General features: G+C 44.1%; 1 protein-coding gene across 1 annotated transcript in view; it reads right to left on the reverse strand.

Moving 5' to 3' along the window:
- Nucleotides 1–5,100: 5,100 nt before the first annotated feature.
- LATS2 (large tumor suppressor kinase 2) overlaps nucleotides 5,101–17,471 on the reverse strand; it is a 75,978-nt gene continuing 63,607 nt past the window's right edge. The window contains exons 4-8 of the mRNA XM_028107042.2: nucleotides 15,161–16,572; nucleotides 13,228–13,810; nucleotides 11,993–12,175; nucleotides 10,113–10,219; nucleotides 5,101–7,460 (exon numbers count right to left, since the gene is read on the reverse strand). Coding sequence (XP_027962843.1) covers nucleotides 6,966–7,460; nucleotides 10,113–10,219; nucleotides 11,993–12,175; nucleotides 13,228–13,810; nucleotides 15,161–16,572 — 2,780 coding nt within the window. The 3' untranslated portion in view covers nucleotides 5,101–6,965. The remainder of the gene's footprint in view (nucleotides 7,461–10,112; nucleotides 10,220–11,992; nucleotides 12,176–13,227; nucleotides 13,811–15,160; nucleotides 16,573–17,471) is intronic.

Here is a 17,471-nt window from a genome sequence, read left to right on the forward strand (position 1 = left end):
ACCGCTCAGTGGTAATGAGGCCACCCCAACATGATGTCAGTGGACACAACTTGGACAGCAGGTACTTCATCCCTGCTCAGCAGTACTAAGGAAACGTCCATGTCCCTGTGTATCAAAAGAGGCTGAGTGGGGACTTCTACCTGCACCAGGCAATAATGAGGCAGTATGTACCTCTTCCCTTGCCGGAGCAATGCCAGCGACAGCCAGCTCAAACAGAAGATCCGAAGTCTCAGAAGTAATGCAAAATGTCCAAGTTTCAACTGAGGATCACACCAAGAATCAGGAAGATCTTTAAAAGAAATCAATAGACAACAAAATGCTGAGATATTAGACTTACCTAAGATTTTAAACCATAATAAATGCTTCAAGGAGCAACTGTGCTCTTAAAAAAATGAAGATAGAAAGCTTCAGCAAAGAAGTAGAAGATATAAAGAAGAATCAAATGGAATTTTGTGAACCTGAAATACAAAGGTCCATGGGTGGGCTCAAGCGTAGAAAAGAGGGGGGACAGAGGAAAGAATCTGTGAACTAAAAGAACAATAGAAATTACCCATCCTGAGCAGCACAGAGAAAACGGGTGGAAGCAGTGGGTAGGAGATGAGCAGAGCCTCAGGGATAACAAAAGATGTAATACTTGCATCTTTGGAGTACTGGACGGAGAAGAGAAACAGGGCAGGGATGAAAAAGCACTCAATGAAAAATAATGGCTGAAAACTTCTCAAATTTGGCAAGAGAAGTGAACCTACATAGTCAAGAATCTGAGTGAACCATAAACAGGGTAAACCTAAAGAAATCCAAGCCAGCACACAGCATAATTAAACTTCTGAAAAGCAATCAAAGAAAATATCTTAAAAGCCACCAGAGCAAGACTAGAGGAAAAATAATTAGAATGACAACAGATTCTCATCAGAGACCATGGAGGCTGGATGGAAGTGGCATAATATTTCTCAAGGGCTGAAAGTATCAATCTAGAATACTACACCCAAATAGGATTATCCCCCAAAAAAGTATACCTAAAATATCTTTCAGGGGAAAGGAAGACATTCTCAGATGAAGGAAACCTAAGAGAATTTGTCACCAGTTGACCTTTCCTAAAAGAATGGATAAAGGGCATTTTCTTTTTTCTTTTTCTTGGGGGGAAATTTTTTTTTTTATTAACATATAATGTATTATTTGTTTCAGGGGTACAGGTCTGTGATTCATCAGTCTTACACAATTCACAGCACTCACCACAGCACATCCCTCCCCAATGTCCATCACCCAGCCACCCCATCCCTCCCACCCCCCTCCACTCCAGCAACCCTCAGTTTGTTTCCTGAGATTAAGAGTCTCTTATGGTTTGTCTCCCTCTCTGGTTTCGTCTTGTTTCATTTTTCCCTCCCTTCCCCTATGATCCTCTGTCTTGTTTCTCAAATTCCACATATTAGTGAGATCATATAACTGTCTTTCTCTGATTGACTTATTTCACTTAGCACAACACCCTCTAGTTCCATCCACATCATTGCAAATGGCAAGATTTGGGGGTTTTTTTGATGGCTGCATAATATTCCATTGTATATATATACCACCTCTTCTTTATCCATTCATCTGTTGATGGACATCTTGGCTCTTTCCATAGTTTGGCTATTGTGGACATTGCTGCTATAAACATTGGGGTGCATGGACCCCTTTGGATCACTACATTTGTATCATTGGGGTAAATACCCAGTAGTGCAATTGCTGGGTTGTAGGGTAGCTCTATTTTCAACTTCTTGAGGAAACTCCATACTGTTTTCCATATGGCTGCACCAGCTTGCATTCCCACCAACAATGTAGGAGGGTTCCCCTTTCTCCGCATCCTCACCAACCTCTGTTGTTTCCTGACTCGTTAATTTTAGTCATTCTGACTGGTGTGAGGTGGTTTCTCATTGAAGCTTTCATTTGGATTTCCCTGATGCTGAGTGATGTTGAGCACTTTTTCATGTGTCTGTTGGCCATTTGGATGTCTTCTTTGCAGAAATGTCTGCTCATGTCTTCTGCCCGTTTCTTGACTGGATTATTTGTTCATTTGCTTTATTCTTTCCATCCTTTTTCATTTGTTCTTTGGGTGTTGAGTTTAATAAGTTTAAAGGGCATTTTCTAGAAAGGAAAAGATAAAAATCTTAGAGTATCAGGAAGAACGAGTATGGTGAGCAAAACTATCAGTAAATACAGTGGGCTCTCCTTTTCCTCTTGAGTTTTCTAAAGTAATAATGGGAACAAAAATTAGAACACTGTCTGATGGGAGTTGCAAAAGAAAAACAAGAGTTGCCATTCAAGCTGGTTTTCTCCCTTTAACAGTGGGCCATATGTATTTCATCCCAGTGTTCAATAACAATAAAATGTTTCTTCCTTTCTACAATGAATAAGCACATTTTGTCCACTAAGTTTAAGCTGCCACTTTTGGAAATGGAAAATTCTCTTACTAAGGAAAAGTTCTTTACTGATGGAAAATAATATAATTACTGGTTAATAATACCAGCATAGTACTACTTACAAATATGCACTTTAATAGCAACGATCTTTTATTATGCTGAATTTTGCCAGCGGAAATAAAATATTAGCTAAGTACTGGGCTTTAAAGTTCATAAGTAGAATCTGGAGGAAGTATTACGAGTTTTTAAACTCCATTTAAAAAATTTGCAACTGAGGGCGCCTGGGTGGCCCAGTCGGTTAAGTGTCTGCCTTTGGCTCAGGTCATGATCCTGGGGTCCTGGGATGGAGCCCCACATCCGGCTCCCTGCTCAGCGGGGAGTCTGCTTCTCCCTCTCCCTATGCCACTCCTCCCTGCCTGTGCTCTCTCTCAAAAAAAATAAAAATCTTAAAAAAATTTTTTTGCAACTGAAAAATGGGTCAGAGCATAGGAGGTTCAGAGGAAGCCAGCCATGCTGGCTACTGTTTTTCTCTTCGAGATTTGCATTTAGATTTATCAAGGGACACATAACATGCCAAGTGCGAAGAAGGAAACTTCGAAGGAATGTAGTAAGCATTTGTTTCCTCAACGCACTCCAATCACACCTAGCAATGACCACAGACAGGTTGAAGTTAGGCCTGGCTGTGCCCTTGCAACGTTCTGAGCAGAGTATTCACCTCCTATGGAATCTGTCAAAACACTGAAGTGTCTGTTCTCAGTAATCTGTTGTCTGGCCATCGGCCCAGTTCAACAATTCACTTTAGCTGAGCAGGAAGAGAAGTCCAAGAGTAGGAAGTGAATGGAAATCTTTCAGGATTCTCTTAGCTACGAACACCCAAATGATGCATAAAATTAGAACCATTACTTTTTAAGGATATGCACATGAATATTAAGCATACACAAAGATGCTCAACCTCTTTTAAAATGAGAGGAATGTCAAAGTACATCAAGACACACACGCACGTATTTTAACTTAGTCGATGGACAAAGAGCAAAAAGGTTGATGATAATATACTGTGCAGTTGGCAAAGCAGTAAGTAAATAACTCCCATATATTTCCTTTGGGGGTATATATTGGCCTAATACCTGTTTTCAGGTCTAAGACTTGTTTTTACCCTACTTATAAGCTAAGAAGTTAGCCTGTTACTCTATCATGAATCCTGAAATAAGACAAGGGACTCCAGCATCAGGCACGCAGGACTTTATTACTCACAGTATATTAAGCAGCATGAGCATCAGCGTGTTTGCATGAATCTCCTTGCTGCCAGGTCCCACAGGGGAAGCACAGGAGACCCAGAGGGATTCTGCTGAGGTACACTGAGCCTGAGCAATCTACCCCTTTTATAGCAAACAATACGCAAGCTTGCTCTTTTTGTCTTGGAGGGAGACATTACTTTGCCCCTCAAGGTTGCTCACTGCAAACCCAACCCTGATAGTCCACGTGAAAAGTGGTCAGGGTCTTTGACAGCCATAGAAGAGTTTCTCCCAAGATCTCTGCAGGGCAATTTGGCGATAAAACTTGCAAATACACTTAACTTCCGACTTAGCAATTCCACCTCTAGGACTCGATCCTGCAGGTGCATTTGCACATGCACAAAATAATGGCTATAGAGGTTAGTTATTCCAGCATTATTTATAATAGAAAAAGATCAGAAACCAAAATGTCCATTGATATGGGACTTGGCCTGATTACAATCCACCTTCGTGATGAAATACCACATAGTATACTGAGGCATGATGAGTGCTAACTTAGATTGCCAGATGAAGAAAACAGACGCAGAAAGTATTCATAACGTTCTCCCATTTGTGTAAAAGAGCTAAAATGTGCACGTGTATGCATCTTCTTGTGCTGTGTATGCATAAAGTTTTATTTCTCTAAGGACACACAAGAAACTGTGAGTAGTGAATTGAATGGCTAGGAAAAGGAGGAGACATTTTATTGTATATCCTTTTACATGTTTTGATTTTTAAACCATGTGATTATAACCATTTAAAAGATGAACCGAAAGAAAACAAAGTATTTTCTGGAAATTCCACCAACCATTTTATTTATTTATTTGAGAAGATTTTATTTAAAATAAAAGTGAGAGATAGAGAGCACGAGCAGGGTGAGCGGCAGAGGCAGAGGGAGAAGCAGACTCCCCACTGAGCAGGAAGCCTGATGAGGGGCTCGATCGTGGGACTCCAGGATCATGACCTGAGCCGAAGGCAGATGCTTAACTGACTGAGCCACCCAGGCGCCCCACATGTGTTAACGCCCAAAGGTCAGGGCGTTACAGTGGTCCTCTCAGTTTAAGCATCTCACGTGGGGGGGGCATCAGCTCCTGATCAGGATTTATTTTATCACCCACCATATGTATTTGATATCCCACTTAATCCACCCAACGATCCTAGTGAGGTGTATTTTGTCACCATCTTATGCAAGAGAAGCTAGGTCACAGAACCTCACCCTGCCCTGGACTTTCTGTGTATAACCTAAAAACCCATTCTTCCCACACCTGACCCCTTGTCCCTGAGCCAGAACCCTGTCTGAGGAGGCTCCTCTCCCTTCCCTCTTGTGACAGTGCCTTCCATCAGCAGGTGGCAGTCCTGGCTGCATACGGATCCCTGAGAAACACACTGATAAAAGCAGGAAATTACAAATTCCGGTATGACACGACACCAAAGGATCTGGATTCAAACTTTTAATAATAAATTGTGCCAGTAGAAGCTTTTCAAAGGCAATGATATATCAATAAATAATAGTTAAATCGAGTTCCTGAGAAAGAACCTACCACATGAGAGTATGTCAGAGCGCTGTAAATAACGGGGCGTTACTATAAAATAGCGGAAATACTGACAGTCACGATACAAGCACAGCAGACTTCAGAATTTGCCATTCATACAAATGTAAACCAGTACACAAGGAATTGGTTTTTTTGTTTTTTCTTAGTTTAGACATTGATAAACTTCTAAGTGTTGTTGCCTAGATATATACTAAATAATGGATACATTATGCTAAAAAATTCAAGGAAAAATATGTGGAATAATATAATGAAAAATATGACGCATCAGATTTTTAAAAAAGCAAAAAAGAATTGAACTTTTTACTCAGATATAAATCACTTTAAATAGGAATCATACTAATTTGAAATAAGGAATATTTTGTGTGTTTATCTATGTAGTTATATATACATCTACACCTCTAAGAAAATACGTATGGCTTAATTATTTTTTTATTCCAATGTCACTTTGAATAATCCTTGCTGTTTTACAAAGATTAGAAAAGTGTGTTTTTAAAACCAAGTTAAGACTGATACTTCAAAGCACACCAAAAAAAAAAAAAATAGAGCATTAGATTTCATCATGGTAAGAGTACCTCCGCCGTCTAAGCGGACAGGAGGAAGGGCGTCGGGCAGACCGCTCGGTGCCGGCAGTGTGTCGGCAGCGGGGGTGCAGCCGCTGGGTTCCACATATCAGCTACGCCAGCGATAGTGTACCGACGAGCGGAATGGACTGAGTTCCACGAGTAACTTAAATTTTTTGGCATAGCTAAATTAATCCCTTTTGATGTATACGAGTTTAGTATATGACAAATGTTTAAGCTTACCCCCCAAAGAATCCAATCATACCCAAGACACACACACAAAAACCACTGCTCAGTTACACATCTGCATTTCTTTAACAAAACAGTAAGGGATACAATCATAGCGAAGTCACCCACACGATACGTTATCAGCAAACTGTCTAGAACATCTCATTTAAAGATACTCAGTAAAAACATATTCACAGAACCTGCTGTGAATGGCAAGACATGGAAATTTTATAATAGAAAAACCCTGCTCATGCAGTACTCTCTACACACCAGACATCTGAAATCACACCCACATAATCACCTTGCTCACACTTTCTAGTATACTATAATATGCAAAAAGCAAAAAAAAAAAGCAGCTTTTAACATTATATCACAATTTTGAAATGTGGGAAAAATATAAAACAAAAACCATTGTGTGAATAAAATGGTATCAGTAATATCAGAACAGTGTTATCTTTTTTTTTTTTTACACATTATTGCACAGAGATTTCTTATCACATGTTCTTCAGTTTTTATGTCTTTTCCTAAACGTGAATAAGTGCTATGGATAAAATACAAATGTAGAAAATAACAGCAGCATGATTTGTCAAAGTTAATCCCTATAATTTAGTAAGAAAAATGGCTATAAACAAAATAAGTGCTCTTTCTAAACTGTACTAAATTTTCAAAAATATTGTTTAATGCAGTGAAGGTCCTCAAAAGCCAATTCCAATTCAAAGCAATGTTGACACCTGCCCCCCACTCCCATCAACCAGAATCTGCTAGACTTGAGTCCTTTTTAAAAAAGCTTTTTTGTTTGTTTTGGGGGTTTTTGGTGAAGACCAGAAGTTCAAGTGAAGTTAACCAACGGACTAACTTGAACAAAGCTGACCTCGACTCTCCATCAGGCCTGTCAGGAAACCAGCTCTGGGCCCCCTGGACCTCTGAAGAAGCAGAGTGTCGGGGACGGCAAGTCACTGTCTACACGTACACTGGCTGGCAACCTTCAGTCTGATCCACCATATCAGAGTTTTCCAAATCAGAGTCCTCAGCCTGTGAAGCATCTGCTCCCGAAGGCTTTGGGCACCTAAAGGGATAGCCATTGTCATCAAAGAACCTTCGGAAAGTGAATTCATAAAATGCGTGCTCAGGGTGTTTGTTATTTGGAGAGGTGAGTGTGTCCCAGGCCTTAGTGCTATCTTCACTGGCATCGTTCCAAGGGCTTTCTTCATCTACGGGGTCAAAATTTGAGGTGTCCATGGGGTGGCTGATCTTGGGGACGTAGGGGGCCGGCTGCTTCCGGATGTCACTCGAGAAGTCAATGGCCCCAAAGAATGGATGGGCCTTCAGGTCGTCGGCCCCATTCCTCCCCAGCCGGTGGTCGGCAGCGCAGCACAGTTTGGTGATGAGGTCCCGGGCCTCAGGGCTCAGCTTGACCTGGGCTGGAATGTGGAGCGTGTTCTCCCAGTTTATCACCTGAAGAGACAACAGAACCAAAGTTTTCCTTTCTTTTCACATTTTAAGGCCCATTTATGGCAGTTCTGAGATAGTGTGTGATGACGTGGCTTTTAAATAATTTTACTTTCACGATGGGAGAACAATTAGACTAGATCTAGGAGCAGCAGTTGCAAAGCTGAGCAGCTATCAAAGGCCAGAGCAGGTTAGGAGGGGGCTCACAGCCTGAGGCAGGGGGTGATGAAGCCAAACAGACCAAAAGAGACTGTATCAGAAATACAGTTCAGTAAAAGAATTTTGTGATTTCCATAAAAATGAAATAGCTGATCATCTGTGAGTCATTTCTTTAGCTTATGACAACAGATTTCTATTGAACCATCATGGTTCTCATACAGTACTTATTATGGCCAAGAGATGGTCAACTGGGGTTTTGTTTAAAAAGAAAAGACAACCTCACAGAAAAGAATAAAGGTGATGGACCCTAATGGCCTTGGCCTATGTTCGTGACGGTCAACTGCACAGACCAGCCATCGGGATATTCAGTAAATACATTTGTCATGAAGAGCATCTACTATGAAGAGAAAACCTAAGGGACTTCTCTATTATTTATACTTAGAATCAAAATAAAGCAAGGCCAAACTATCAGGCTACAGGCTGGGGTGACAGGGCATTGGTAAGGCATGCAGGCAGGTGGGCGTATGGGTGGGAGGGCTGGTTTGAACTTGAGTAGTTGTTTTAGTAAAGCTAAAACTGTAAAAGTCACAGAAGAAAACAAAGGGGAAAATCTTTATGACATTGGATTCGAAAATGATTTCTTGGATACCAAAAGCACAGGCAACAAAACAAAAAATATATAAAATGGACTTCATCAAAATTTAAAACTTTTGTGCACCAAAGGACACTATTAACAGAATGGAAAGGTAACCCCCAGAACGGGAGAATATATTTGCAAAGCATATATTTGATCAGAGATTAACATCTAGAATATATTCTACAATTCAACAACAAAAACAACCTGATTAAAAAAGGGGTAAAGACTTGAACATTCTCCAAAGATGTACAAATGTCAAATAAGCACACGAAGAGAGGCTCAATCACTATCATCAGGAAATACAAATCAAAACCACAATGAGATACCACCTCACACCCACTAGGATGACTTCTATTAGAATAACAACAACAAGTAAAATAAGTGTTGATGAGCATGTGAAGAAACTGGGCCCCTTGTGCATGGATGAGGGGAATGCAAAATCATGCAGCCACTGGGGCCAACAGTTTGGTGGTTCCTCAAAAACTTAAACATAGAATGACCATATGATCTGGTCATCCCACTTCTGGGTACATAACCGCAAAAATAAAAGCAGGGACTCCAACAGATACTTGTTATATGTACTCATGTTCACTCCAAAAGGTAGAAAAAGCCCAAGTGACCATCACCAGATGATGGATAAATAAATGTGCTGTACACATACACTGGTATATTCTTCAGCCTTAAAAAGGAAGGAAGTTCTGACACATGCTACAGCATGGGTGGACCTCAAAGACATTATGCTAAGTCAAATAAGCCAGTCATGAAAGGAAAAATACGGTATTACACTTTCATGAGGGCTCTAGACTAGGCAACTTCACAGAGACAGAAAGTCGGAGAGAGGTTACAGAGTCTGGTGGAGGGAGGAATGGGGAGTTACTGCTTAATGGGTACAGTTTCTGTTTGGGATGATAAAAATACCTGAAAATAGGTAATGGTTATAGTTGTACAACACTGTGAATGCACTCAATGCCACTGAACTGTAAAATTAAAAATGGTTAAAATGGTAAATTTTATCACAATAAAAACATTGGGTTATTATCAATGCAGGCAAATTAGAGAATGGTTCAGCAATTCAATTAGGATACAGATAATGTCAAATTCCATTTTTATTGTTACCAGAGTTTTCATTTAGGGTTTTTCTAAATAAGGGATTATTAATTTAGGGTCTAACATGGACTCTGGGACATATGGGTACTTGATAGAATTGTTAGTAAACACCTATGTTGATGGTTAAGTGCACTATTCAAAGTTCCAAAGATTTCATCAGATTCTTTATTCAATCCTTCTTAAGTAATCGAATCATTTATTTCAGAGAATAATGGCTATCATTCTCTCATTCTAAAACTAATTATTTAGCATTAAATGATTGACAGAGTAATTATTTATTTCCAACTGATATTAGAAATATGTACAACTAGCCCGACCACAGAGCTGATAATCTGCAAAGAGTAATGTAGATAGTGTATAATGTAGTATAACATCCAAAGAAATAACTGATTTCTTTAGGTCTAGTTCATAAAGTTCTCGGTATTTTTTGCAAGGGAGGCATGTGGCAGCAGAGACCAGATGTACAGCGCAGCTTTACTGCTTCTCACTGTTCATGGTTCAAGATGGCAGATGGCCAATGGTTCATGTAAAACTTCAGAAATACCTATACATCAAAACACAGGTCTAACTTTGTGGGTTTACTTGTTAAAATAAAACTTTTTCTATAGGTCATAATAATAATACTTTAAAAATATACAACTGACACTCCTACACTACTCAGAATGAAAGATCAAATGCCGACCAGAGATTCATGGGTTCATCAGACAACCACGTGTGTTTGCAGCAAGCAGATGCATGGGCTAGTTAATTCCTACCTTCAGCTGGGTTTCTGTGGGAGTAGGGGCCAAAAAGGGTGGCTGCCCCACCAGCATCTCGAAGAGAATCACGCCAACACTCCACCAGTCACAGAGCTGAGTGTATCCTGAAAGACAAAGTCTCACTCAGTTCCAACACAGGCATGTATTCTTCTCAGAGAAGAATTTTATGAAATCCTCAAATGCTAACTGACTGTTAAGGGGGAAAGCATGTTCAAGCAGCATACATGTTACGTAAAAGAAAACCAACCTACATAAAATGCGCCTCCTTGCGCGTGTGGCTCAGTGTAGAAGGCTGGATGGGGCACCTGCCAGGCTGGTGCCAGTGGTCATGTATTCTCTTACTTTCTACCATTAGTCTGTGACAAACACAGGATGCTTCTGTAATAAGACTTTCTAACTTTAAAAGCCTATTGTTATTGTTAGTAACACCACTAACCAGGATTTTAAGTTCTTAAAGAACACACAGAGACATCAATTAAAATAGGACTAACTGGAAAACAGAAAGTGCTACACCTGCCAGCGAGGGCTTCCTGGGGAGGCTTGCCAAGTCAGTTTTGGAAGAAGTTGAGGAATATGGAGAAGAGGAGGGGAAAGGGGGCCCTTTGGCAAAGGAAACAACTGTCTAATAAGACACAGTATGACACACTCATGGAGCCAGGCCCTTGCTCACGGAGCTCCCAAGATAGAGGAGCTGAGGCAGGGCACCCTCTGGCTCGGTCAGACAGGGCCAGCCTCACCGAGGCGGTAGAACAGGTCCATTTTCCTTTTATTTTCTCCCACTTTTCCTTCAGAGCTCTGCAGCCCAGTCCCAGCCATGCTCCAGTCTTGATGTCACCTGATCCTGGCTAAGCCTGAACTGGGCCTTAAGACCCGCCAGCAGTATTTGCTAGCTCTGTTCTCTCCTCACCCCACCTCCTCCCGCCCTGGCCCGGCACTGGACGCTGCAGGGTAACTCCAACCCCTCATTCCGGGACTGTGGCACATGTCAGGGTGCTGGAGACACCTCCCACCACCCACTGGGAGAGGAAGGAGAGAATGACACCTTTCCGGGGCAGCGAGGCCGATATTCACAACCACCTCTCAAGGTAGTTACTGTTAGGCCTGTGGCTGAGTGGTTTAGTGATTTGCCTTGAATTTCCACAGCTAACAAAGAAAAGTGACCTGAACAGACTTGAAAGACTTGAAACAACACATGTGAAAAGACAGACCACCGATCTTTGGATTTATTGCACTGTCGCTATGAGCCCCACACTCACTGTAAGGTTTCTCTTGTACTCAATCAAATGTGTATTTGAGAGAACATCCACACAGACCAATTTTACTGAACACTTGTAATTTTATGCATACCACTGTCCCCAAATCTCACCTTCCAGCACTTCTGGACTAACAGCAGAGAACGGGAGGGAAATAATACTTGTGTTCTGGCATACTTCCTAACCAGCTGGATATGCTGCAAGCAGCTAGGAGCCTGAACATGTATGGCTTAGGCAGACTGATGAGTGTCCCTGTGCCCTCAGAGTTGTTTCTGTCAAAACCAGTTGTGGCGAGATTCTCTTGGGTTCTAGACAGAAAGCCCACACCCTATACCCAATCTAGCCCAGCCAAAGGAGGAGCTAGTGAGACAGGTCTAATGGTGTGTGTGTCCTCTTTCACCCCAGAAGCAAGGGCAGCTGCAAAACAGACGAGAGATATGCTGGAGGCTTGTTTGTTAGGGAAATAATTTCCTCTCGGGCTTCCACGAGTACAAAAATACAATGAGAACATTCAGAGTCTTGGAAAGCTGGAGCTGGAGAGACTCTGAGAGGTCATCTGGCCCCAAAGGTTTGAAGTCAAGAAGGCTGCCAGTCGTGCAGCTGGCTGTGGCCGGAAGCACGCACCTTTTCGGAGGAGCACTTCTGGCGCAATGTAATTTGGGGTCCCAACCAGGGAGTGTGCCAGACACCTCTGGTGCTGCTTCCTGGCTCTCTGCTCCAGGGTCTTCAGCCTGTCTCCACATCGACAATTAGATACGTCGTCCCAGAGGTCGCTGGGCTCCATGCTGTCCTGTCTGATGTGGCTCCCTTTCACCCAGGAATCAGGGGCAGGGAAAGAAGAGAATAAAAAACAAAGTGTATTTCCACTATTCAATGATGCAACAAATCCACAGCTTCAAAGGGGAAGGTAATTCAGTTCAGCTCCTGACATGTTATGAGAAAGAATCCTCCCCAACTGCTCTGTAGGGGTGGCCCATGATTCCTGGGTCTGAGACTCAAGTCATGAGGTAACATAAACACTAAGAACGATGGATAAAGCGATGACAGGAGCTGGGCGCAGTGTGGGGTGACAGTGTGATGCACAGGGAGAAAAGCTCAGGTAACTGTGGGGGTATCAGGCATAGCACTCTGGCCAAAGTCTATTACCAGTTTGACAAGACATGTTTCAAGATGAACATGGAAAAGCATGAGAGGATTTAAAAAATATAAACGAAAGTGACTCTAATGCCAGAAAATGGGAATGGATTAAATGATTTAGGGTTAGTTTTGAGTTAAAAAACAGAAGCATGAGGCTCAGTCAATAGAACGTGCAACTCTTGATCTCGAAGTTGTGAGTTCAAGCCCCACAATGGGTGTAGAGATTACTTAAAAAAAAAAAAAAAGAAGAAGCCCGAGCCATGGTATTAAAATAACAATTTCAAGAAACCAAGTCATAAGTAACATAACAGCCAGCAAAACTATAGAAGATGGAGTTAACCTATACCTGTACTTAGAGATACCTATAGATTCACATTAGCTAGAAGAGAGGACTCTTGGGAGGTTGTGAGACTTATTTTTTAAGGCTCATTTTATAAGGGCAGAGTGATGGTTCCCAACCAAGGTCCCATGACACCCCATAGCCTATTGTCCTAAAAATACTATAGTAAAACTTGAATCCATTAATTTAAAAAAAACCTTTTTTTTTTTCCACATATCATAGTACTGCTTCACGGAGAAAAGGATGTCATGCCAAATTATAAAATAATGGAAAACAGATCATTTCAAAATGATCAGGAGCCACCCGGATGGGAAAGAGTTGCCTTAGATGGTTTAGTTCTGTCTAGATGTAGAAGGTGGACGTGGCACGTCTGAGACAATACCTTTCTGGTAGTATTTGGAATTGTGCGTCCACCTGAACCCAGTGCAGAGGCCAAAGTCTGTCAGTTTGATGTGACCATCAAGATCTATCAAAATGTTGTCTGGCTTGATGTCTCGGTGAATGAAGCCCATCTTGTGGACACTCTCAATGGCCAGAGTCAACTCTGCGATATAGAACCGGGCCAGGTGCTCAGGGAAAACCTCCATCCGGATCAGAAGGCTCATCATGTCCCCCCCTGGGATGTAGTCCATCACAAAGTACAGGCTGTCCTTGTCTTGGAAGGAGTAGTAGAGTTTGACGACCCACTCGTTGTCCGCCTCAGCCAGGATGTCCCTTTCAGCCTTGACGTGGGCCACCTGATTTCGGTTCAGGACATCCTTCTTCCTCAGGGTCTTCATGGCATATAGGGCATGAGTGTCCACCTTACAAGCAAGGCACACTTCTCCAAAGGCACCGATCCCCAGGGTTTTGATTTTCACAAACATGGACTTGTCCATTTTGGCCCTTTTCAGCCTGTTGTAATTAGATTCTTTCTGGTAGAGGATCTTCCTCATCTGTTCCTGCTCAGCTTCACAGAGTCCAGCCTGCGGAGAAGAAAAACAAGGAAGTCACGTTAGAGGAGCCCGTGGTATGAAATAGGTGGGGCAGGAGACGTAAGGGTCCTAACTTAATATATAGAAATAAGAACACTGAATGGGTCCAGTATTCTATAAGCAACACAACAACTGGTTTTGTTCTTTATATGCTTATGTAGACACAAATCTGGAATCTAAAGGGAAGGCAAAACAGGTGACTTTAGGCTCTAAAGGAAACCTCTATAAATAAAAATTGTAAAAAAAAAGGGGGGGGACTGCAAAGTTCCTGGAACTCTAAGAACAATCTAATAATTTAATAGCTCAGGGAAAATGGGAACAAAGAAAAGTCGATGAAAATGGGAGAGCACAGATTTGGTTTTTAGAATTTGAAATGATTGGCTTTGTGTGATTTAAATTTACTGTAACACTTTTTTTTTTTTTTTTTATTTGAGAGAGAGAGAGATAGAGAGCACGAGAGGGAAGAGGGTCAGAGGGAGAAGCAGAGCCCCCTGCTGAGCAGGGAGCCCGATGTGGGACTCGATCCCGGGACTCCGGGACCATGACCTGAGCCGAAGGCAGTCGCTTAACCAACTGAGCCACCCAGGCGCCCAAATTTACTGTAACACTTTAATTTAAATCATTTCATGAAATATCTTCTCTAGCAGATTAGTATCAACTAATGTACATTGAAAATATTATTTGCTGGGGCGCCTGGGTGGCTTAGTTGGTTAAGTGTCTGCCTTTGGCTCAGGTCATGATCCCGGGGTCCTGGGATTGAGCCCCACATTGGGCTTCTTGCTCGGCAGGGAGCCTGCTTGTCCCTCTCCCTCTAGCCTCTGCCCCTCCCCCTGCTTGTGCTCTTTCTGTCTCTCTTGCAAACAAATAAATAAGATCTTTAAAATATATATATATATATATAATTTGCTAATTATAGACTTAAAGGATAAACAGATCATTACCAGATATATTTTTCTTTATAAATCCCACAATATCAATTTATAAAACCTCAAACTTTGTTTCTACTCTTTCAAAATGTTTAAACACCAGTCACTAAAACTTGACAAATTTTGTTAACAAATAAGGACACACCATAAAAATCGATCTGAAAATCTGCCTGTTGGCTGCATCCTGCTCTGCGCTCACTGCTCCCCTCAGAGTCAGGGAGAAGTGGCAAGGGAGCCCAAAACATCTGTCATTTCTCCAAGGTGTTCGCCCTATAACCGCACCATCGTCCTGTGAGACGAATCATTTGTAATAAAGGTGCATAAAGCAGAAACAAAAAGGGAATTCTGCTGTAATTCCCACTACCAATTTAGGAAAGAGCCAGGGCTAAATGATAAGAATATAATAAGAAATTACTTTTGCCATTTCCTGTTCCAGCTGCAACCTCCGGTTGACCTTCTGCTGGTAGGTTTTTATGACATTTTCCACATGCTGCTCCATGAAGAACTTAAACGCATACGGCGAGTAGCTCTTGATGCGAGATTCCCTCTTCTCTTCATCTCTGCTGTTTTTCCGAACAGGAACAGGAGAGGTCTGAATCTGCTTTTTATCCTTCCCCACTTTCTCCCCTTTGGCATTTTTGTGGCTCTTGTCATTCCTCTCGGCAGGCTCGGCAGCCTGGCCGCCTCGGAGGCTCTGCTCCATGCCCACACACAGGCTGTCCACGTCGTACTGCTCTGACTTACTCCGGAGCAACAAGTGCTTGGGGTACGGTGGGGGCGGGCACCTCAGGTCTGGGCTGCCATACTCCACGTCCAGCGGGTATGCACTGGCGCCCCCCAGGGGCAGAGGGTGCTCATCCTTGGAGTCCAGACTCTCCACCCCGGGGGTGGGCGCTGGCACCCAGGCCGGGTGGGAGGGCCCCACAGCCGTCTGCGGCTCGGGCCGCATCACCCTCACGCTCTTCACTGGGTGCAGGATGTGGGCGGCCGTCACAGCCGTGATGGTGTTGGGGGAGGGCATGGAAGGCTCTGTCTTGCTGGGCACTCCTGCCCGGATGGGCACGGCCACTGGCTGCTGGTGGTTGTTGAAGGAGTTGGTTCTGCTGGGGACGGGGCCTTCGGGCAGGAACGCCACGTGCTGGCGGGGTGGTGCCTCCAGGCCTGGCTTCTGAAGAGAGTCACGGCGGGACAGGGTAGAGGACTGCCACTGCTGGACAGAAGGGCTGCTCAGGTCATACAGGTCCACGTTGAGGCTGTTTCTGGAGGGTGTGATCAGACTCTGCGGGGGGCTGTCGCTCGTGAACACCTGGCCCCGGGAGCCCATCATGTGCATCTGGTGGGCCTGTTTGTGGTGCGGGTGGGGCACGTACAGCCCTGCCGCCGCTCCCGTGGGTGGAAACGCGTGGCCGGCCCCCGGCTGCACGGCTGGGCCCTTGGCAGCAAGGTTTGCATATGCTCCTGCCTCCTTGTTTTGGAAGGAGGGGCTGCGCTGGATGCCATAGCCCAGTGGCTCCCCAGGCACCAGCAGGTGTGGCCTGTAGTGGGGGCCTTGCAGTGGGAGGGCTTGGCCCCCAGGGCCGCCCACTGGGAAGGTCAACCCCGTGGCCTCCATGTTTGCAGCATAGCCTTTGGGCTGGTGCTGATGGCCACCAGGCATGCCGTGAGTGCTTCCGGCAAAAAGAAAGTCCATGTACTGACGAGGCACCTCCTCCAGCGTGTTGCTGCCCTCGTAGGCGGCTCCACTCATCTGATGGTAGGGTGGGAAAGGGTCGCCTGTTCCTTCAAAGCTTGGCCTCCGTGGCACAGGGGCTGGTGCGATGCCCTTTCCTGCGGAGGAAAGAACAAGGATGTGGCATTAGAGGGGAACCTGCTCAGCTGGCCCTGGCCCCTCTCGCTGGCGGTGCCCTTGGGGCCGACGCTGCTGCACAGGCTCTTCAATGACCCAAGGCCCTCTGGAAGGCCCTCTGACACGGGCGATCTTCTGGGTCAAAGGCTCCGCCCCACCCGAGGCCCCTCACAGGGATACCCAGCACAGCCAAGAACCTCTGCAGACATGACCTAGTGCAGAAGCACAGCCAAACAAGGACTGTTTCCTGGGCTAAGAAGATGCATCAGCAAACGCACGTCAAAGGCAAACACAGAAGGAAGTCCTTACAGACACGGGCCTGCGTTTCCCTGTGGAGCTGTGCTCCAAGACAGACCCTAGGACTCTATGAATCTGGACATGGATAGCCGGCAGGCAGTTGTTTAAGGATCTTCCATCAACAAGAAAACAGGAGCCTGTGTCCTCTTAACAACAAAGATACAACTTCTCACTCAAGAGATGAAGTGGGTTTTACAAAGATCTTTCACAAAATAAGGAAAGCTCTTTTTGCTAAATATCCGAAGTCTCTTATCATGCCCAGGGACCTCAGGTAGCAAATACTGTCCCATCTGCTCCATCATCAGAGAGAAACATTCGATAGCCAGCGAGGCAGAGCATGTGGTGCTGGTGCCTCTGGCCTTTCCAAGGGGGCACTGAGGGGCTGTCCTAGTGCCACTGCCACAGCCTCCAGCCCAGAGAGGTGCCTGTCAGCCTGCTCTGTGGCAACAGTGTGAGAAAATGTGCATTTTAAAGTCAGTGAAAGGGGCGCCTGGGTGGCTCAGTCGTGAAGCGTCTGCCTTCAGCTCAGGTTTGGATCCCAGGGTTCTGGAATCGAGTCCCACATCGGGCTCCCTGCTCCACA

Source organism: Eumetopias jubatus, unplaced genomic scaffold (genome assembly GCF_037043125.1).
Source record: "Eumetopias jubatus isolate StellerSeaLion01/CBP00866 unplaced genomic scaffold, mEumJub1_p1.0 scaffold_3, whole genome shotgun sequence".
Taxonomy (NCBI): Eukaryota; Metazoa; Chordata; class Mammalia; order Carnivora; family Otariidae; genus Eumetopias; species Eumetopias jubatus.